The following is a 23,376-nucleotide window of genomic DNA, read 5'->3' as shown; positions in this document are numbered from 1 at the left end:
CAGCCCGATTGCATCAAGGAAAAGAAAAACACATTCAACAACACGTACTACCAGAGCAACCCACAGCCCCGTTGTGTCAAGGACAACAGAAACACATAAAACAACACATTCACCGCCAACATCATACAGCCAAACAAGGACAACAGAAACACATTCAACCCCAATATCCCATACCCCAACTGCAGCAAGGACAAAAGAAATGCATACATCTCAAACATCCCACAGTCCCACAGTGTCATGGACAACAGAAATACATACAACAATACATACAACCCCAAAATCTCATCGCCCATTGGTGTCAAGGACAGCAGAAACACATACAACTCCACTATCCCACAGCCCCACTGTGTCACAGCCAACAGAAATGCGTATGAAAACACATAAAACTCCAACACCTCATCACCCATTGGTGTCACGGACAACGGAAACATATAAAACAACGCATAAAACCCCAACGCCCCACAGCCCCATTGTGTCAAGGACAACACAAACACATCCAACTCCACCATCCCTCAGCTCAACTGTGTCACAGAAAACAGAAACACATACCAGAACACAAATAACCCCAACATCACACAGACCAACATTGTCAAGAACAACAGAAACACATTTAGCCCCAACATCCCACATCCCCACTGCATCACGGAGGAGAGAAACACATTCACCACCACATACAACCATAATATCCCACAGCCCAAAAGTGCCAAGGACAAAAGAAACACACACAAACTTAACATCCCACAGACCCACTGTGTCACAGACAACAGAGACACTTACAACCCCAACAATCCACATTCCCACGTTGACACAGAGAATAGAAACACATAAAACAACACACTCACCCCCAGCATCCCACAGCCCCACTGCATCCAGGAAAACAAAAACACATTCAACATCACCTACAACCCCAACATCCCACAGCCCCATTGTGTCAAGGACAAGAGAAACACACACAACCAAAACATCCCATGGACCCACTGTGTCAGAGACGACAGAGACACATACAACCCCAACATCTCACAGCCGCACTGTGACACGGAGAACAGAAACGCATAAAACAACACATTCACCGCGAACATCATACAGCCGAACAAGGACAACAGAAACACATAAAACAACACATAAATCCCCAACGCCCCACAGACCAACATTGTCAAGAACAACAGAAACACATTTGGCCCCAACATCCCACAGCCCCACTCCATCCAGGAAAACAAAAACACATTCAACATCACCTACAACCCCAACATCCCACAGCCCCATTGTGTCAAGGACAAGAGAAACACACACAACCATAACATCCCACAGACCCACTGTGTCACAGACGACAGAGGCACTTACAACCTCGACAATCCACATCCCCACTGTGACACAGAGAACAGAAACACATAAAACAATACACTCACCGCCAACATCATACAGCCGAACAAGGACAACAGAAACACATAAAACAACACATAAAACCCCAATATCTCACAGCCCGATAGTGTCAAGGACAGCACCAACACATACAACTCCACCATCCCTCAGCTCAACTGTGTCACAGACAACAGAAACACATACCAGGACACAAATAACCCCAACATCCCACAGACCAACATTGTTAAAAACAACAGAAACACATTTAGCCCCAACATCCCACATCTCCACTGCGTCAAGGAGAAGAGAAACACATTCACAACCACATACAACCCTAACATCCCACAGCCCAAAAGTGTCAAGGACAACAGAAACACACACAACCTTAACATCCCACAGACCCACTGTGTCACAGATGACAGAGACACATACAGCCCCGACAATCCACATCCCCACTGTGACACGGAGAATAGAAACGCATAAAACAACACATACAACCCCAGCATCCCACAGCCCCATTGTGTCAAGGACAACAGAACCACACACAACCATAACATCCCATGGACCCACTGTGTCAGAGACGACAGAGACACATACAACCCCAACATCCCACAACCGCACTGTGACACGGAGAACAGAAACACATAAAACAACACATTCACCGCGAACATCATACAGCCGAACAAGGACAACAGAAACACATTTGGCCCCAACATCCCACAGCCCCACTGCATCGAGGAGAAGAGAAACACATTCAACACCACACACAACCATAACATCCCACAGACCCACTGTGTCAAGGACAAGAAAAACACATAAAACAACACATTCACCGCCAACATCATACAGCCAAACAAGGACAACAGAAACACATTCAACCCCAATATCCCATACCCCAACTGCAGCAAGGACAAAAGAAATGCATACATCTCAAACATCCCACAGTCCCACAGTGTCATGGACAACAGAAATACATACAACCATAACATCCCATGGACCCACTGTGTTAGAGACAACAGAGACACATACAACCCCAACATCCCACAGCCGCACACGGAGAACAGAAACACATAAAACAACACATTCACCGCGAACATCATACAGCCAAACAAGGACAACAGAAACACATAAAACAACACATAAATCCCCAACGCCCCACAGACCAACATTGTCAAGAACAACAGAAACACATTTGGCCCCAACATCCCACAGCCCCACTCCATCCAGGAAAACAAAAACACATTCAACATTACCTACAACCCCAACATCCCACAGCCCCATTGTGTCAAGGACAAGAGAAACACACACAACCTTAACATCCCACAGACCCAATGTGTCACAGACGACAGAGGCACTTACAACCCCAACAATCCACATTCCCACGTTGACACAGAGAATAGAAACACATAAAACAACACACTCACCCCCAACATCCCACAGCCCCACTGCATCCAGGAAAACAAAAACACATTCAACATCACCTACAACCCCAACATCCCACAGCCCCATTGTGTCAAGGACAACAGAACCACACACAACCATAACTTCCTATAGACCCACTGTGTCAGAGACGACAGAGACACATACAACCCCAACATCCCACAGCCGCACTGTGACACGGAAAACAGAAACACATAAAACAACACATTCACCGCGAACATCATACAGCCAAACAAGGACAACAGAAACACATAAAACAACACATAAATTCCCAATGCCCCACAGACCAACATTGTCAAGAACAACAGAAACACATTTGGCCCCAACATCCCACAGCCCCACTGCATCAAGGAGAAGAGAAACATATTCAACAACACATAGAACCTCAACATCTCATAGTCCAACTGTGTCACGGACAACAGAATCACATCATATTCCTCAACACACAACTTTGTCTGCTTCTAGCCCATTAGTCTCTCCAACTACCCAACCTCACCAGAGAACCACACCCTATGCTACAGTGGTAAAGCAGAGTTCAGCTACACCTTCAATGACAACTATCATCTGGAAAACCTTTAAGAAAACCACTGAGTTTCCAACCACCAAATGGACTTCAAGAGGACCTACTTTACCTGCCACAGTTCCACTGACCTTACCACGTAAGTCACAGGGATATTGCATAAATGTTGCTTTGAAGTTAATTGTATTGTCCTTTCTAGAATATTTTGGCATCATTAGAGAGCTTGTAAATTTGCTAACTGGTGGTAGTGAACTCTGCAAGTAAATCTGCCCCACACTGAACAATTACACAGATGAAATACTAGAGTACATCTGCTCTGCAAACTATTCACCCTGATACCATATTGCAATTCTTTACCTGCTGCAAGCTTGTTCCACCAGAGATGTCATCCTATGCACTTAATCCAATCCTGAATCTGCCTCTACACATGAATCACATGATATGATTCTCACATACTGGTAGCACTTCTTAAAAAGTGCTTTTTCATCTCTTCTTCAGACTTAATTCCTCTAATTTGTCATGGTGCTTTAAATGTGTGCCCCTAGTAGCAAAGTCGGAAGCCATGAGAGGACCATAATCTGGTTCTAGTTATCAAAACAATTAAACCCACATTTCCACTTACAACAACAACATTTATTTATATAGCACATTTTCATACAAACAGTAGCTCAAAGTGCTTTACATAATAAAGAATAGAAAAATTGAAAGACACAATTATAAAACAAAATAAATCAACATTAATTAACATCGAATAAGAGTAAGGTTCAATGGCCAGGGGGGACAGAAAAAACAAAAAAAACTCCAGACGGCTGGAGAAAAAATAAAATCTGTAGGGATTCCAGACCATGAGACCGCCCAGTCCCTCTGGGCATTCTACCTAACATAAATGAAACAGTCCTCTTTGGATTTAGGATTCTCATGGAAGGGCTTGATGATGATGATGGTCACGTAGACTTCTGCCTTTTAATCCATCCATCATTGTTGGAGCATCATGAAGCTTTGAGTAGGTGGAGGTGACGCAGGCCACCACCACAAAGAAACCGGAAAAAGAAACAGAAAAGAGAGTAGGGGTCAGTACGGATTTTAGAGCCACCATGAATAGTTATTATAAGGAAATTGAACATATAGAGTATCAGGATTAAGTTAAATTAAGTTAAATTGAAGTTATAAAAAGGCCATGTTAAAGTAATGTGTTTTCAGCAGTGTTTTAAAGTGCTCTACTGTATCAGCCTTGCGAATTCCTATTGGCAGGCTATTCCAGAGTTTAGGTGCATAGCAGCAGAAGGCCGCCTCACCACTTCTTTTAAGTTTTGTTCTTGGAATTCTAAGGAGACACTCATTTGAGGATCTGAGGTTACGATTTGGAATATAAGGTGTCAGACATTCCGATATATACTTACTCACTCTTTTTACATCACTCTTTATTCCAGCTGAGGCAGAGCGATCCTGTCGGCTTATTTCAAGGCAGCAGACCATATTCCTTAAAAACTGCTCAGCTTCAATCAACCTTAACATTTGTCAAGGGACATGCAGCTCAGAGTCTGGGTAAGGCCATTTCTGCTTCTTTATAATGTTGGGAAGCAACAGCGCCCTTGAACCTCTTCTGAAACTTTCATAGCATTTCAATCTGCATTATTATCATAGCTATTGTACTCATGCCACTGCAGTTGCAGTCGGTAGTGGTTTTAAATGACTTTTGAAAAAGACACATATTCATTTTTGCAATCTGAATATGGACTGTAAAAATGGGCCTGGAGGAACTGTAACAGTGCACAAAAATCTGGCTGCTGTGGATAAAGACTACTGTTACGAGTATAAAGACATAAAGCAAGTAACTCCTGAGGCACTAACATAAGTTCAGGACACCAGGGGGTATGATGGGGCATATATTAATCATGTCATTGGGTGGCAGCAGGGAGACCTTTTACTTAATATATATCTCCTTTTTCCCTATTACCGCATGATAGTCATGGATCAGGGGCATTGCCTGGCTTTTTAACAGCGGGAAGGGTGCAGGACTGTAGGGACCCTTGGAGCTCCTAGGTGGAGGTATGGCAGGATGCCCCCCAGAAGCAGGTTCTTGTAAGGATCTAAAGACCCTTCTATACTTTGAGTCAGGAGTTCTAATGGTAGCAACACTATAACTGGTGAACAGCAAAGAGGTTAGAGAGAGGAGAAAGGATGGAAGACACCCCACTGCATAGACATGGCCATTGGACCCAAAGTGGCTTTAGGGGTTGTTTTTTTTTTTTTTTGAATGCTACTGGTGTTCTGTCTCTAATAACCCTGAAGCCTTCTGTTTATAATGTAGTTTTTAAAATAATTAGCCTCTCCTCTGATTTATTGGCTTCTTCAAACGCATGCAGAACTCTACTGGTAGACTCCATGTTAAGTGATACAGTGCCATCATTAATGTTTGGGACAAAAACACATTTTTCCTTTAATTGTCCCTCTGCTCTATAGTTTAGTTACATTTAAAATTGTTTAAAACATTTAATTTTAAAGCATACATTGCAGTCTTTAATTTTAGAGCATGTGCATACATTTCGGTCACACCATGTAGAAATGACAACCCTTTTTATACAATGTCCCCCCATTTCAGGGCACTGTAATATTTGGGATATAGCAATGGTAAGTATATTAAAGCAGCTATACTTAGTACTTTGTTGCATATTCCTTGCATGCAATGACTGCTTCAATGTCTTCCCTGGTGATGCTCTGCCAAACCTCCAATGCTGCCATCTTCAGCTCCTGCTTGTTTTGGGGGCTTGTCCCCTTACGTTTTCTATTCAACTTAAGGGAAACATGCTCAGTTGGATTTAAATTGGTTGACTGGCTTGGCCATTCAAGAATTTTCCATTTTTTCATCTGAAAAACTCTTGTGTTGCCTTAGCAGTATGTTTGGGATCATTATCTTGTAGGATGAAGCACCATCCAGCGAGTTTGGAGGCATTTACTGGAACTTGAGCAGATATGATGTTTAATTAACACCTAATAATTCACTGTGAAACTGAAATCCGCAGTTCCATCATCAATGAAGATAAGTGTGTCACTATCCGTGGCAGCCACACATGCCCAAGCCAGAACACCCCCATCACCATGTTTAACAGGTGAGGTGGTTTGCTCTGGATCCAGGGCAGTTCCTTGTGTCTCCACATGTTGCTGGTGCTATCTCCCTGATACAGGTTCATCTTTGTACTATTCAAGGCTCTATTAAGTACTTTTTTGCCAACTGTAATCTGGCCAACCTGTTTTTGTGTCTAACTAGAGGTTTGCATTTAGTTGCCTCTATTTCAGTTCATGAAGTCTCCTGTAGATAGTACTCTCTGACACATATGCAGCTGCCTCCTGAAGATTGTAGGACAGGCGTTTGGGGCTTTTTCTTTACAATAGTGAGGATTCTTGTGTCATCATCAGTGGAGGTCTTCCTTGGCTTACCAGTAGTCCCTTTGCGATTACTGAGCTCATCCGTGCATTCTTTCTTCTTAATATTACAGACAGTTTAAGGTTTTGCCAATGTGTCTTATGTGTTTTATTGTTGTTTTCAGTCTAATAATGGCTCCTTTGACGTTCATTGTTACAACTTTTGCCCTCAAAGGCTAGTACAGACTCCAAAAGGTAGAAGCAAGCTGAGGTATCTTATGATTATACTAATGAAGCAATGAAACACACAAATATTTTGGTGCACTGAAATGGACCATGTAGAAAAAATGTAATTTCTAAGTAATATGACCGAAATGTTTGCAAATATCCTTAAATGAAAGACTGTAACATGCATTTTAATCACATATGAATTGTTTAATTTGTAATCTTAAACTGTGGAACAGAAAACCAAGGAAAAATGTGTCATTGTCCCAAACACTATGAAGGGCACTGTATGTGAACCCAGGACTGTTGGCACAGTACTGCCCTTTCATCACAATACATGTCTTATTTCTCCAAGTCATTCAGGGCCTGCCACTTAAGTCAGATGTCTTGCATGATGTGGTCTCCTTCTTTTATTATACTGCACCCCTGGCTGTCCCACCTTAACACTAGAATTACCAAAGCCTACGAAAAAACTCATAAATCTGCCCCACCTTAAATTCATTCGCACCTCTCCATCAGCGTCTTTTGTCTTATAAATGTGTCGATAATCCCAAGCAGCAAGCAGCCTGCTATACCATCCCCTCCACCGCCTCAGAACGGGCAAGAAGTTCTCCCAGTTCCTGCCTTGATTGATTATCTGGAAGTGAGCTACCCAGAATTGTAAGGGGAAATAATTTGATGTGTGTTTTGTGTCTACAACAATCTATGTAAACACATTGTTAAAACAGAAATGCTTTTCATGTTCGGGTAATAAATGACAAAAATGTAGACATGAACTATATAATGGCCAAATATCAAATAAACACTTTCACAAAAGGAGCAAGTACAATACAACAGCTTCCGTGGTGCAGCGGTTAGAATTGCCGACTTATAATCCGGAGGTTGTGAGTTTGAAACCAGCTCCCCAGCAAATTTGCCATTTTGAGTAGTGTGCTGCTCTTATTGTTAATATTATACAATAAAAACATACATTTAATTTATGTCTGTAACAGCCTGTGTAAAGTTATAGTACTTGTAAAAGTTTGCGTTTTTCACTTTTATTCTCTCAGTCACGAACACGATACAACACCTACCTCCCGCCCCAGATCTGACACAGTTACTTTTTATCCAGTGTTTTGAGACACTGGAACTGGAAATTCTCTGATCTAGAGGGATAAAAGCTGACACACAAAGGCAGGTGAATCTACCTTCTTCGTATCTCACCGTCACTTTAATTTTTTTTATTCAGTTTTATTGAGTGTTCCTGCTCACGCAGAATTAGTATGCACCTTATGGTCCATGATGTTAAAGCCACACTGACAGAAAAAACAGAGACATAGGTATGCAGTATATGATATTTGGAATAACTCATTTTATGACCTGCATAGTACATTTTGGAAAACATTGTGGAAAACATTGTGGCACTGATGCAACATTATTCAAATTCATTTGCATGCTTTCTTGCACTTGTAATCAGTGACCGCAGTTTTTTTTTTTTCGATCTTGCCCATGCAGTCTCCACATTTTGGTGCACGGTACTGTTTCTTTTGTACTCTAGGGCATGCAGAGGAAAGAATAGTACAGAGAGGTCAGTTCAGCGCTATATGCAATCATCACATTCAAATGTTAACAGTTCCCACACACCCAAGGACCATCCTTTCTATATTTACGACATGTGTACCTGTTGCAATGTACACATTTCTGTCTGTGCTGTAGTTACTATTACACTGCAGGGGCTGGGGGAAGTGGTGGACTTGGAACAGTAGCTTGTTGATGCTGCATCCTCTTTTGCTTTATCCATCTCCATTTCTTGTAAGAAGCGATGACGGAGCTCCTCTGCAAGGTGAGCCATGAACACTCTTTTCTCAGTGGCCCCTTGTACAGCATATGTGCGTTTTTTTCCACCAAGTCAGCCGTGTTATAGTACAAGCAACTGGCTACCTGCGTGTTCCTGCTCAAACTGAATAAGCTCACGCCTTCTGATGCACAATGTCAATGCTGAACCGTGCAAAAAAGAAAGAGACAAATATATGTGACATTTTGAAGAAATCATTTTATGACCTGAATAGTACCAATCAGAAAACACTTGCTCTAATGCAATATTATTTAAAAATGAAGCAGGCCTCAGCCCTGGCACTGCTCTTGTGAAAAGAATGGAGGGAGAGTCAAGTTTGTTTTACCATGTGAATGTCACTGAGAGAATAAAACTGAATAATACAAAAATAACCACTAACTTTTACTAGTAGCCAAAATTTACACCAGGTGTTGGAGACTGAAATCAAATGTATGCTTTTATTATATCCCTCTATTATAAAAGGAAATCCTGGGACAAGACTTTCTCTGAGATCATTTCAGGTTCCACGAGACAAGACATTTTGAGATTTGGACAACTCCCGCCCTCCTCTCAAACATTTACAACCACGCCCACGGTCCAATCACTTCTCATTCGTGTGAATGCTATTGTCAGACACAGTTCCAACGCTCTCACCTCCAAGCAGGGTCGGAAATAAAAGACAAAGAGTAGAAGACAAAGTAGAATGTTGTAAAAAGGTTCAAAAACGTTGATTGTGATACACATGCAGAGCAGGTTAGAGATTATGAAAGTACTAAAATTCGAAAGTCTCAAAAAACAGATAGTAAAGATCACATTAGTGCTAACAAATGGAAATTATTGCTCGGTGAAATAACGTAACAGTGAAGAGAGAAGAATATATGGACATAGGTGATATGACAGAAGTATGCAGATATTGTTTTGCTGTAGACTTTAAGTAGGAGACTTGTAGATTGTCTAATTTGTGTTGCCATCAGGGAAAAGTAGTGTTTCTCCCCAATGAAGTGAAATCCACATATGCGAACGGCAGAGACCTGGCGCGTAGTGCAGGCCGGAGGTTGGTAAATGATGCAGAAATAATAAAAGCAGCGCACTACTCAAAACACGAGGAGCCTGTTCTCAAACCCGGGACCTTCAGGTTATAAGGCAACAGTTCTTACCTCTGCACCATTCAAGAATACATGGAACTTCCCTGTCGATTGACATTTGAGCTTGAGTTTTTAACTCATTGATACCCACATGTAGATTAAATGTTTTTTTATTTGGTTATATTCTTGAACATTTATTTGATATTTGGACTAAATTCTTCACACATTACACACTTCACGTCCTTATTAGTATAACATGGAAAAAGTTTCTGCTTTTGGTATGTGTTCAGCATTTCTTGCATTTCCTTTCATCCCTCACTTACCTAGATCTTTGTAGACACGGAACACACATGAAATGCATGTATTTCAAATAATGACATAATGTATTATTTACCTTATACAACTTCAGGAACCTCTCATGCAGATAAGGAGCCTTGGCTTGAGCAAGGAGAGTTGAGCTCCATCAAGGCGGGGGATGGCACAGCAGGGTGCTTGTGCTGATCAACACATTTACTAAACAAAAGATGCTAATGGAAAGGTGCAAAGGGAGTTAAGGTGGGCCAAGATTATGAGTTTTTTCGTATGCTTCAGGAATTCTAGTGTTAAGGATATTTCCATCCACCCTTTTTCTGAATATTTGACTTCATGCCCTGTTTAGCCTTCCATTTTCCTCCAGGTTCATAAACTGAATCACAATACTAGGATATTGCTGATTTGGTGAATGGAAAATATGGCCAGCAAGGCCCACTTCATACTCTGCCATAACATCTAGCAGCCATCCAGACCCACTTCTCCGCAGAATCTCTTGATTTGTAATGTTACTGAAGTATGTGGCACTGAAAACCCAGTGCAGACACTGCTGATGGGACACGGTGGGCTCCTGGTGCTGTTCCAGCAGTGATCTTCCACATTCCACTTGCAGGATGTGATGAGGCGGTTATAAAATCCTAACTTTGACACAATGCCAAAGCTTTTCCGTGTCTGCAGTTGGCATCCTCACCGGCACCAGCACCATTCAACAGTGGGCTGCTGACATGTCACAATTGTTTGAGTGCTCAGTGCCTGGCCTTGATCAATGTTCTTGCTGAAGGTTGCATGACATTTGCTGTATCACCATTTATCCTCAACCTAACTTTGTAGGCTTCCGATTCCAGGTTAGTTGTTACTGTTTGCAGGCTATGAACACAATGACATGGTCTTCATGACAGTCGTTTATTTGAATAAAATGTGTCCAAACAGAGAGAGGATATGCAAAATGTGGAAGGTGCCAACAAACAAGCACTGGCATGTTGAGAATAAAATTCCAGGGAGCAGCGCGCATGTTTGACTGGTAAGATGTCTGACAGAACCCAGGCCTTGTGTTCACTGCTTAGCATCCCCACTCAAAACACCAGAAACAAATCTCAAAGCACTTCACAGAAGACAGGACCTGACTCACCCAACTGGTTTCCAGGTCAGACGTTCGAGGTCAAGATGCCCAGAATGTCACTAGCTTCCAAACTGGTCATGTGCCATCATAAATGGCTGACCAAGACAAAGTTAAAGCTGGCAGACTCGCTTTTATAGAGAATGTAACTATAGAATAACTGAAGTACGTCTACTGCAGTAATATTGGCAGTCACAATGAGCAGGCAGGTGGGATTTAACAAGTGAATGTTGGGGGTTTAAAATAAAGTGCATCATCTTTGTCTACAGGCTACACAAGTGCACTTAAGTCAAAGTGGTGGCACTCAACTTCTCTACAGGCTTTAAAGTACTTGTGCTGAACTGGAGTCTTAGCTGAGGAGGCTGAAGGGAATAAATTCTAAAAAGTAGTTAATCACGGTCGACATTCAGTCCCCTAAACTGCACCAATTAGGCCTTTAGCAAGTATCCACCCTCCAATTTATTGTTATACAACACTGAATCACTATGAATTTAATTTGGCTTTGCTAACATTGATGAACAGAAAAAGACACTTTAGTGTGAAAGTGGAAACACAGTCTGCAAAGTGATGAAAATGAATTGCAAAAACAAAATAACTGATCACTCAAATATTCACCCCCTTTAAAATGACCGCCAATGTAGCCAATTGGTTTGAGAAGTCACATATTTAGCTCAATGGAGATCACCTGGCTGGGTTTCTTGATTGTAGCCTAAATGCTCCTCATCTTGAAGGTCCGAATTGTGGTGAGCCAGTATGGTTGTCTAACCTACACAATGAAAACTAAAGAACATGCCAAGCAGTTCCATGAAGAGGTGATTGAAAAGCACAAATCAGGCAAAGGAGACAAGAAGTTATCCAAGTCACAAGAAATGGAGAGTATAACAGGAGTGTAAATCTCCGTAGAGCAGGCCATCCACTAAAACAGAGAGATTATGCAAGAAGACTGGTGAGGCGAAGACTGGACAGACTGTGCATACAACTACTGCTACCCAGGTGCTTTATGGGAGATTGGCAAAGAGGAAATAAATACACAAGACATCTGAGCTGGTGTTTCTCAGAAGGTACATAGGACACTCTGTCATCAGCTGAAAGAAGGTTCTATGGTTTGAGGAGGACATAATTGTGGTTTTGGGTGTAAGACTAAATGCCACATATGGTTCAAGTCAAACATTGCGCATCAACAACAACAGGCCATTCCCACCATAAGCAATGAATGCAGCAAAATGCAAGAAAATCCAGGAGGAAATGTGATGGCTGTCTAAAACAAAAAGATTAATAAATAAAAAAAATTTCATTGATCAGTATCAAAAACGGCAAATTAAATGCACTCAAAGTTGTAGAAAAAAAAAAGCAAAAATTTTCGTGGGGTAAATACTTTTTATAGGCACCATATTTATGGAAAGGCCAAGTAAACATACAAAGGCTAACTAATAGTCACCAGCCTCTTTTGGTTCGTTCTAGTCACGCTCTCTGCAGTTTCCTTATTGAAATAGAATTAAAGTATCAGATAAATAAATATTATATTTTATTCCAGATACACATCTTCACATAACTCTGAAGCTACCGGAGAAGTGGAATTCTTCCAAAACTGCAGTTGCTGTGTTCCAGTTGAAGATGTCACTTCCAATCCTGTAGAGCCTGTTAGGCTTGTGTGTCCAGATGGCAGTGCCCAAATTGTTAATGTGAAGCGCATTTTGTCCTGCCATTGTCAAACTCGCAAGTGTATGTGACATAAGGAAAATAAAACCCCAATGTCCACATTTAGTTTTTCCAAAGAATGATCTTCTACCTTGTCTAAATTGTGTCGAACTGTTTTGCAGTTTTTAAAGGCATATTAAAAAAATGTTAACTGTGTCAATGCTGTTGTCATTTTGTTTCTCCTTAATATATGGGGATGTGGGGGGGAAGGGGGCCAGTAAAGCATATTGCAGAGAATGGGGGACCTCTCACGTAAAGCATGAAAACAAGTTATTACCATTCAATGAGGCACAAATGTTATTGAGCAGTGGCTGGCAACTGGAATGACTGACGGCCTTTGGGGAAAACTGATATTTTTGTGCAGTTCAACCTCTACTGCAGTTACCTACTCAGTGCGTCTTTGACATCATAGACCATACGATGCATACTAATTCAGCGTGAGCAGGAACACTCAATAAAGCTGAATAAAAAAAAATTCAAGTGATGGTGAGATACGAAGAAGGCAGATTCATCAGCATTTGTGTGTCAGCTTTTATCCCTCTAGATCAGAGAATGCCCAGTTCTATTGCCTCAAAACACCACTCACATCTACAGTTATTACTAGTTTCAAATAAAAACTAACAGCGTCAGATCGCTGGTGGGGTGGGGGTGGATAGTGGTAGTATGTGTCGTGACTGAGAGAATAAAAGTGAAAATAAAACGGTAACTTTCACAAGTACTATAAATGTACACTGTCTGTTACAGACGCAAACCAAAAGTGTGTGTACCAAGGTTATTATAGCTAACGAAAACTAAAATCAAAACTGAAACTATTATTAAAAAAACATTTTCAAAAAACTGAAATGAAATAATTAACAAAACTGAAATGAAAAACTAAAACTAAACAAAACTATTAAAGTAGCTGGAAAGACTAACTGAAATAAAATAATTTACTAAAATATTTTTAGTTTTCATTTTTGAATGAATATTCTTACCGTTGGCCTTTAAACCTTGTAAGTTTTAACTCTAAAACAGAGTCATCCACCACGAGCCGCCCCCACATATTCATCTAGTGAACGGAGGCTGTTCACACAGCATTTGCGGTGACAGAGTGAGCTGACTGCGGGTGCGTAAAGCGTGAGAAATAGAAAGCGGTTTGTGTGCCGCCTTTCTTTGTGCTTGTTGTATATCAAGATGTAATTCAAATGGCTGAAATTAGAATGTGCCGGTCAACAAAATGTTTACCATTTGGATAGAAAAATCACGAGTGAGTAACGTTTCAGTTTATTTCTCAGGTGTCTGCTTTTTGTTGACAGCAATTCACCTGCCACTTCGCACAGGAGAAATCGTTTTTACTTTCTCATATACGAAGTATAGAGAAGGTATAGTAATCATGAAAAAATTCGACCTTGATATTTTGATGAATCTTAATGTTATAGACTAACCAGTGTCCAACAATACTGTTTTTTGGAATTGTGTGTGCATGTATCTGTATGTATACACGATAACTCAAAAACGCAACTAGATAGATGGATGAAGTTTGGCATGTGGTTGTTACACCATAATTGCATATCTCAATTAACTTTTGGGCCAAATCCATCACCCGGAAGTGGTACTTTACCTGAACACATACTCAATGTTTTTTATTTATGCTGCAGAGTCTGATTTATTCAACTTTACTTTTATAATAATTGATCAATATATTATTAATTTGATTTGTTGTTGATGGTTCCTTAATGTACATAATATAAAAATATAATCATTGCCTTGCGGTTTACTCTTCAAATATCCATCCCCATATCTGAGTATACAAGAAAGTTGAGGGGAGACCACTCCCGGTTTTTAAAAAATAAAATGCCACTAATCGAGATACTTACTGACTTGGTCATCATACAAGATCAGCATATTGTTACTGACCAATCACTTTTGCTTTAAAAACATCGTTTAACAATGAAGTGATGCAAACAAAGGTAGAGCCTGACAAGTGATGAAAAACTACTAATGGGTTTTTGTATTTATTCCATATTTATTAATTTATCATTTTTAATATATATTCACAACTCAAAACACCTGATATTGTGAAAGTAATTCATTAGCAGAATTATATTTTAAAATATTTGTCTCCCTTTTTTCAATGTTTTTTTTCTCTCTCTCTCAAAATAGATAGTTGAAATATCATATTCTTTTTATTTTTAACATCAGCCATATCATATATATTGCATACCGGGGATTTTTCCTGCCTTGCATCCAAACCTGCTGCGGTAGGCTCCAGGTTTCCTGCAATCCTAGTCTGGATAAACAGGTTAAGATAATGTATATGTTGTTCTTGATATCAGACGCTGTCTCTGTTGTTTCGTGCCTGTCCATACTCTTATTACCTGCTCTTGAAATGCTTGTTATGGGTTTACTGATCTTATGGTGGGCTATTCAAGACTCACCACCCCTGTTCTTCCTAAGCCCCTGTGATTTTCAAGAAATTTTTTTTTAAATTATAAAATTGTGTAAAATCGTTCATATTCAGTGTCTAGTTTTGATTATGCTTGTTTTTATCAGACAAAAACAAAACCAGATAGTAAACCAGGCAGTATAGTAAGCTTCTACTAACATTAAACTCATATCCAAATCTGTTAAGTGTAGAGTTCTGTCCGACTGTAGAGTTCTGTCCGACTGTATGCCATAATTACTAAAACTAAAACTGAAACTAATATATATATAAAAATAAAATAGAAATGTCTTTGTGAAATAAAAACTAAACTAAAAATACATGATGAAAGAAAACTAAAACTAAACTGAATTTCCAAGTAAGGTCAGAAAAAATATAGAAATAAAAACTAATATAAAAAGGCAAAACTATTATAACCTTGGTGTGTACTGTATAATATTAAGAATAAGAGCAGCTCACTACTGAAAACTGCAGATATAGGAGGCAGTCGGGATTGAACCAAGGACTCTTGGTTACAAGTCAGCAAATCTTACTGCTACGCCATGGAAGATGTTGTCTTATCCTTGAACCTTTTGTGAAAGTGTTTATTTGATCTTTGGACTTCAGGCTTCACACATTATATAGTTTATGCCAACATTTTGTCATTTACTACTAAAATGTGAAAAACGTTTCTGTTTTAACAATGTGTTTACACAGATTATTGCAGAAATGGAACACACATGAAATGCATGTGTTCCAAATAACGATCTATTATTTCCACTCTAAAACTCCAGCACTTCATTCCCAGATAATCAATCAAGGCATGAGCTGGGAGAACTTTGTGCACGTTCTGCTTCATGGGAATTGGGGGATGGAATAGTAGGCTGCTTGCTCCTTGTCTTTATCGGCACATTTACAGGACAAAAGATGCTGATGGAGAGGTGCGAACAGATTTAAAGTGGGCTGGATGTACAAGTTTTTTTCGTAGGCTCTGGTAATTCTAGCGTTAAGCCACTTAGTTACCATTCCATCACTTAAGAAGAACAGCCGATGATCCTCAACGTCATCATTCGGTTTTTATTGCAGCAACATGAGCCTGCAGGATTTGCCACAAGTTTCACTCACATTACTGTTATGACCTGAACTTCACTTTAGCACTTTACTCCCTATTTGTATGGAAGACCATGTGTTAAAATGAACGCTGGATTGCTCCATTTTGATTTAAATTCAGACAAAGCATCATTAGCTGGGTGAAATAAATGGTCAACTGAAAAAAGGGCAGCCAATGCCACAACAAACATTTAATTGCTTTCTTTTACAAGGTACATGAGAGGCAGAGGCGAGTAACAGTGTTAAATATAATGTTTCTAATACTACAAGGCTTGCACTGACAGAGAGTTCTGTCAGTTTTATGTAGTGTGCGAGAGATAAGGAAATGTTCTTTTGGGGACAAACACAAAGACAGCCTTGTCTGTAGTGAAGATCAAAGAAAATGGCAAACCACAACTACAGACACAATATGCAAAGTCTAAACTTGAACACTTTTCTCAATAATTCAGTTTAGATGTTTGCCCACTAGTATGTCACTTCTAGAGCTTTTGATGTCTGAATGTTAGCTTCTTATACATCATGGCCTTCGTGGTCTCACAGGTAAGATGGCCCACATATCACACTTTGCTGCCTCACTGCAACCAAGCACACAAAATGGCAGCACCCATGAAATTCAGAAAAGCAAAATGGCTGCATCCATTTAAATCAAAAACAAAATGTTTTTGAGAAATTGACAAAAAAAAATCAAAATAATTAAAAATAGAGCATAATAATTAGAAATTGAGCATGTAAATTAAAGCAATGTAATACAAATATTAATGAGATGATCTTTGCAATGCCAAATCCTAAGCTCAAAGTAACTTGTGTTTAGTTAGAAAATGTTAAAGTCATTTGTTACACAGAAGCAGCGCCCTTTGCTTTTCATCAAAGTGTGTGACAGAAAACCACCCAACTATAATAAATCACACTGCTGAAGCAAATACACAAACAATGTTTTTGTAATCATATTTTTATTATGTTTTTACTTATCAAAAGAAATTCCTTTATAAAATTATTATAGAATTTAGCAGATTAGCTAACCAAACAAGCTGAATTGGCTGAATGGTGTCTTTGTAAACTTTATGCTCTTAAATATGACATTGTCTTATGCAACTTATTTTTCACATTTTCTTTCATTGAAAACGTTAACACACTGACATGACCCATCACATGACTCATTTCAGACTGCCTTGTGCTGCCAACAACACTTGCAAGTAGCGGTTTAAGACGCAGTGACTAGAAAAGGCAGTAATGTGTGAATGCTGCGCACTGTCAGTCAAAGATGGCCACTCAGAACAAACATCCACTCATCATGACTGCTGCTTTTGAGTCCATCAAACACTGAAGTGGCTTGATTTGGCTGTGATGCAAGAATTTTTACCTCAAATGGTTTTGAATTATTAAAAAATACAATACAAACATTGCATACAACACTTCAAAGGCAAGGGCACTTGTTTGAATATGATGTGGACACTGGCGATAAATATGCCAAAATGACTCAAGGGAAAGTCCATTATAATGTCAGAAAACAATCTGCAAATAAAAGGCACAGAGGGGTTAGGCAGTGCGGTGCTATGGAGACATCTGGACATCATGGATAATCCAGAAACAGGAAAGACCTTTGGGATTGGCTGAACTTTAGGCACTGAAATCTAGTGGAAATTGTGAAATATTTGAATATTATTTTACTGTTTAGAATTTAACATTCTCTTAAGGAAAAAGAAATTGGTAAACAGAATCACATTCATTGCTTCTCCTGCTGCGGATTGCACGGTGATTTTTAAGAGAAACATTCGCCAGTCACCGTTGAACAATGCTGTTTTAAAAAAGTCTAAACACCTGGCAAGTCCTATCAAATTCATAATTTGATCGAATCAATGGCTAAACTATGAAGACAAACACACAACAAAATCCAGTCACATTCAATTTACTCTTTTTTTTATACATATATATTTTGTAACAAAAAAGGCTTTGCTTACCAATAAAAAGGAGCATAGTAAACATGTAATTAGTAAAGCTAAATGGCAAAAACAGTTATATTTTTTAATTTACACTGTACATTGTATCATTTGAAAATCAATTAGAGAAAGGGGGGTCAGAAAAGTTACAAAGTATGGAACGGTTTAGATTATGAAAAACAATTAAAAAAAGCACAATTGTACAAACAGGACAAGTTTTATAAGCTTGCATCTCTGCAAGACAGGGTAAGAATTTGCTGTTAAGCTACTGAGAAATGACTGTTAATTAAAACTGTTCTGAAAGAAGTCCGCACAACCTTTGTGATACAGTGTCTCTACTTGTTCTTAATGTCAGGCGGTACATCTGTAAAACAAAAGCCATACCAAAAAAATACAATTAATTTATGATATGAAAAAATTTGAGTAGAAATATTACAACATTCTGCAAATTTCTGAAAAAGCATTTTCCTTTGTTTCAGCATAATCCTCTCATTGGCAGCATATTTGCAATTAAATACGTAATGAAAAAAAAAAACACACACAAAGAATAAAACAAAGAGGCTCAGTATCTCTGCACCTTCACAGTCAGCATTTTCTGTACTATGGACATCATCAAAGCTTCCATGACAGGCAATCATAATTAATAAGAAAGAAACTCTTAATAAAACTAAGAGTGGGCCTCAATTGGAATGTCAAGAGGTATTAAAAAGAAAAGAAAAAAAAAAGCTAATTCAGGATGTAAAGAATCAGACTACATTAGGCAGTAAATGAGAAAACAGTGCTTGACATTGCAGGAAACAATCTCCATAAGATTTCTTTAGGAAAAAAAGGGGAAAAAAAGAGAAAGAGAAATGATAAATTTAAAATTCACACACCTGGGCTTGAGTATTTGGTTCTAAGCGAAGCAAACACCCAACTTGGATTGTCTTTGTGTGGATAACTCCAGCTCCAACAAAGTTAGAGGGGTTGGGATCTACTCCATCCAGCAAGGCCACGCCAAAACCAATTATCTGTCAGAAATAGAAGTCAGATCCTAATTAATAGGGTTAAACTGCCTCTTAAAAAAAGACTGAACACTTGACTGCTTAGATAGTGAGTAAATGAGGAGGAGAGAAACGACACTACCTTTGCTTTTGTCACCTCTGTATCCATTGGATGTTTTGCTTTGAAAATCTTCTGAACTTCTTGCTGTGGACTATTCATGTAAAAAGGTAAGTTACAGGCACAAAAACATAATGCAAATGCTACAAAATGTTGAGCTGGCTATGCAGTATAATTTATGCTTATTATCTATGGAGAGGGGTCCAATGAAAAGGGATACTTCATGCAGATTTTTATAATGTTACATGCACCATGTGGTTTGTAGAGATGGGCAAGAAAAATTTTCTTAGGTTTAGTTTTAGGTTTTCATTGAAAATGGAAATGAAGTTTCTGATGGAATGGGCATCTATGAACACCAATGTTGGATCACAGCAAGCAGTTAAGAAAAAAAATATATATCTATGTATTATATATTACATATTTTAATACATATGTGTGTATATATACAGTGGGTACTGAAAGTATTCAGACTCCCTTTAATTTTTCACTCTTTGTTATATTGCAGCCATTTGCTAAAATCATTTAAATTAATTTTTTCCCTCATTAATGTACACACAGCACCCCATATAGACAGACAAAAAAAAAAGAATTTTTGAAATTGTTGCAGATTTATTAAAAAAGAAAAACTGAAATATCACATGGTCCTAAGTATTCAGACCCTTTGCTCAGTATTTAGTAGAAGCACCCTTTTGAGCTAATACAGCCATGAGTTTTCTTGGGAAAGATGCAACAAGATTTTTACACCTGGATTTGGGGATCCTCTGCCATTCCTCCTTGCAGATTCTCTCCAGTTCTGTCAGGTTGGATGGTAAACGTTGGTGGACAGCCATTTTTAGGTCTCTCCAGAGATGCTCAATTGGGTTTAAGTCAGGGCTCTGGCTGGGCCGTTCAAGAACAGTCACAGAGTTGTTGTGAAACCACTCCTTCGTTATTTTAGCTGTGTGCCTAGGGTTTTTGTCTTGTTGGAAGGTAAACCTTCGGCCCAGTCTGAGGTCCTTAGCACTTTGGAGAAGGTTTTTGTCCAGGATATCCCTGTACTTGGCCGCATTCATCTTTCCCTCGATTGCAAACAGTCATCCTGTCCCTGCAGCTGAAAAACACCCCCACAGCATGAGTTCTATCTTGGAGTTTGCTAAAAGACAGGTGAGAAATAAGATTCTCTGGTCTGAGACCAAGATAGAACTTTTTGGCCTTAATTCTAAGCGGTATGTGTGAAGACAACCAGGCACTGCTCATCACTTCTCCAATACAGTCCCCACAGTCAAGCATGCCGGTGGCAGCATCATGCTGTGGGGGTGTTTTTCAGCTGCAGGGACAGGACAACTGGTTGCAATCGAGGGAAAGATGATTGCGGCCAAGTACAAGGATATGCTGGACAAAAACCTTCTCCAGAGTGCTAAGGACCTCAGACTGGGCCGAAGGTTTACCTTCCAACAAGACAATAACCCTAAGCACACAGCTAAAATAACGAAGGAGTGGCTTCACAACAACTCTGTGACTGTTCTTGAACGGCCCAGCCAGAGCCCTGACTTAAACCCAATTGAGCATCTCTGAGAGACCTAAAATGGCTGTCCACCAACGCTTACCATCCAACCTGACAGAACTGGAGAGGATCTGCAAGGAGGAATGGCAGAGGATCCCCAAATCCAGGTGTGAAAAACTTGTTGCATCTTTCCCAAGAAGACTCATGGCTGTATTAGCTCAAAAGGGTGCTTCTACTAAATACTAAGCTAAGGGTCTGAATACTTAGGACCATGTAATATTTTAGTTTTTCTTTTTTAATAAATCTGCAACAATTTCAAAAATTCTTTTTTTTGTCTGTCAATATGGGGTGCTGTTTGTACATTAATGAGGGAAAAAATTAATCTAAATGATTTTAGCAAATGGCTGCAATATAAAAAAGAGTGAAAAATTGAATGGGGTCTGAATACTTTCCGTACCCACTGTATGTATATATGTTACCGGCAAAGTTTGAAATCCGGCATTCTATAGAATGCCTAGCATTGTATATAATGCCCAAAACTAGCCGGCAATGGATGCAACGATTCATATTTCACACATTTCCTAGGCATTCTATAGAATGCCGAATGAGAAACCGGCAAAGTATGAAATACATCTCCGATTCCTTTCGAATACCAAGTGGCAAGGCACGTGACTTTTAACGTCGCGTCCTCAGGCTTAGAATTTGTCAGTTGCACTTTGCATTTTGTTCGGGAGTGTCAAAATACGCAATTTTACTTAAATTTGTTCAACAAAAAATTTGTTTTTTTTCTGTGCTCCATGAAGGTGATTCGCGCAATATATTGGCAGTTGTAATGAGTGTGACAGAGGATGGTTTCTACCGACTTGGAACTTCTGAAGGAATTTTAAAACAAGTATATGCAAGATCACAATTCACTTTATGCCCTAAGAACTTGCTTAGAATTGAACATATTCCTGACCATGAAATTCCTCTCCGGTCAGTTGCAACTGCTCAGTCCAGTGGAAGCGGCCAAGGATTCGTCAAATGTATGTGTAAAATAAACTGCCAAAATATTAAATGTCTTTGCGCGAAAAATGTAATGAAATGTAATTCAAAATGTCACTCAAGCCTATCATGTTGCAACAAGTAGGTTAATTTTAATTTCTTATTTTTTATATGAAAATTTTGTTTCCCTTAATAAGAAAGGCATAAATTTTGTTTTGTACAACTTTCATTCTTCTTTACGTATTTTGAATACATTTTTTTTAGGCGCGCTGCCTGTGTGTGTGTGTGTGTGTGTGTGGCACTCTCTCTCTTGCTCAATGCACAGGGAGAGACTGAACATGTGCAAACCAAAAGGTAAACTGGCTTGTTCGTATACCGAGTGTGTGGTCATAAACCGAGGCAAAAGTTTTGCAAACTTTTTGGTCGTAAACCGAGTTGTACGTGTACCGAGACGTTCGCGAACCGAGGTTCCACTGTACATGCATTCTTCGATAAATAAATCCTTCCCAGAAAAGCAAGCACAGAAAAATGGAAATTCACAATCAGCCCTGCCAATGTGAGGATATGACTGGAGGACTTGCTGTGTGTATTATGTGAAACGAGTAACATGAGATTATTTTTTAATGGCTGTACTGTTTGCTGCAGTCCAGTGCTGGTTACCATAGATGCACATTCTATCAGAAAGTTTCCAATCCCTGTTAATTTTCTTTTTCCAGGCCATCAAAACAAACCAAATTAGGTAACGTAAAAACGGGTGGAGTAAGATCTACAAAATTAACAAAAGTCAGCAATAGAAAATATGGACATGTGTTAGCTATACCCAGGTCAGTTTTGGAGTCTGTTTCTTTGCACTGTTCCATATGTGGCTTTTCACCTAGCACTTGGAATGGCCAAGAACTAGTATGAAGATGATACAGTGATCCCTGTGAGTTTTCTTTATATGCAAGTACAGACTGTGAAGCACTATACTCACTTTCACAATGTGAAGGTTACAAAAAGATCTTTCCTAGACAAATGTGTGAATAGTGTATTCTTCAAAATGGACCATCTCAGTGACAGAGTAAACTGGCAAGGGGCCCTATATCAACTTCTTTCATCTTGGATGTTATAATTAGAAGATTCCAAAACCTAACTAGACACACCATCTCTTCTGAGAAATATGTTTTACCAATATTTATTTAAGCAGGACTTATGGGAATGAGAAGCTTTCATATAAAAAAAATAAAAAAGATGCAGTGTTCCATGGTTTTATCTAATTATTTGTGTTTGATCACATCAATCAACAGAACAACACTTACTTGCTAAGCTGCTTCCATCGTTGGAAGAAATCCTGGGAAGTCATTTCTGTGGGCTGGAAAAACTTGTTCAGTGTAACAGGCAACTTAACAGAGACATTCTGAAGAGTTCCACCATACCTAGAGGGATGCGAGG

The 23,376-nt window shown here is 39.3% G+C and overlaps 2 protein-coding genes across 6 annotated transcripts in view; one reads left to right on the top strand and one right to left on the bottom strand.

Annotated features, from left to right (window-relative positions):
* The first annotated feature begins 237 nt into the window (after positions 1-237).
* Positions 238-3,583, top strand: LOC120525994 (salivary glue protein Sgs-3-like). The gene is made up of 2 exons (XM_039748832.1): positions 238-368; positions 2,800-3,583. The coding sequence occupies exons 1-2, from the start codon at positions 238-240 to the stop codon at positions 3,581-3,583; spliced, it is 915 nt and encodes a 304-aa protein (XP_039604766.1).
* Positions 3,584-18,330: 14,747 nt separating this feature from the next.
* LOC120529368 (AP-2 complex subunit alpha-2) overlaps positions 18,331-23,376 on the bottom strand; it is a 162,549-nt gene continuing 157,503 nt past the window's right edge. For all 5 annotated transcript variants that reach the window (XM_039753145.1, XM_039753146.1, XM_039753149.1 and 2 more), the window contains 4 exons: positions 23,244-23,360; positions 19,503-19,572; positions 19,253-19,387; positions 18,331-18,741 (listed from right to left, as the gene is read on the bottom strand). In XM_039753145.1, coding sequence (XP_039609079.1) covers positions 18,664-18,741; positions 19,253-19,387; positions 19,503-19,572; positions 23,244-23,360 — 400 coding nt within the window. In that variant the 3' untranslated portion in view covers positions 18,331-18,663. The remainder of the gene's footprint in view (positions 18,742-19,252; positions 19,388-19,502; positions 19,573-23,243; positions 23,361-23,376) is intronic.

Source organism: Polypterus senegalus, chromosome 1 (assembly GCF_016835505.1).
Source record: "Polypterus senegalus isolate Bchr_013 chromosome 1, ASM1683550v1, whole genome shotgun sequence".
NCBI classification, from domain to species: Eukaryota; Metazoa; Chordata; class Cladistia; order Polypteriformes; family Polypteridae; genus Polypterus; species Polypterus senegalus.
This window is presented reverse-complemented; position numbering and strand designations above follow the sequence as displayed.

Excerpts from the sequence above, each read along its gene's own strand:
- LOC120525994 (XM_039748832.1), top strand. The coding sequence starts at position 238 with ATGGACAACAGAAATACATACAACAATACATACAACCCCAAAATCTCA. Across the intron at positions 369-2,799 it reads GTCACAGCCAACAGAAATGC|CCCCACTGCATCCAGGAAAA; the intron begins GTATGAAAACAC and ends AACATCCCACAG.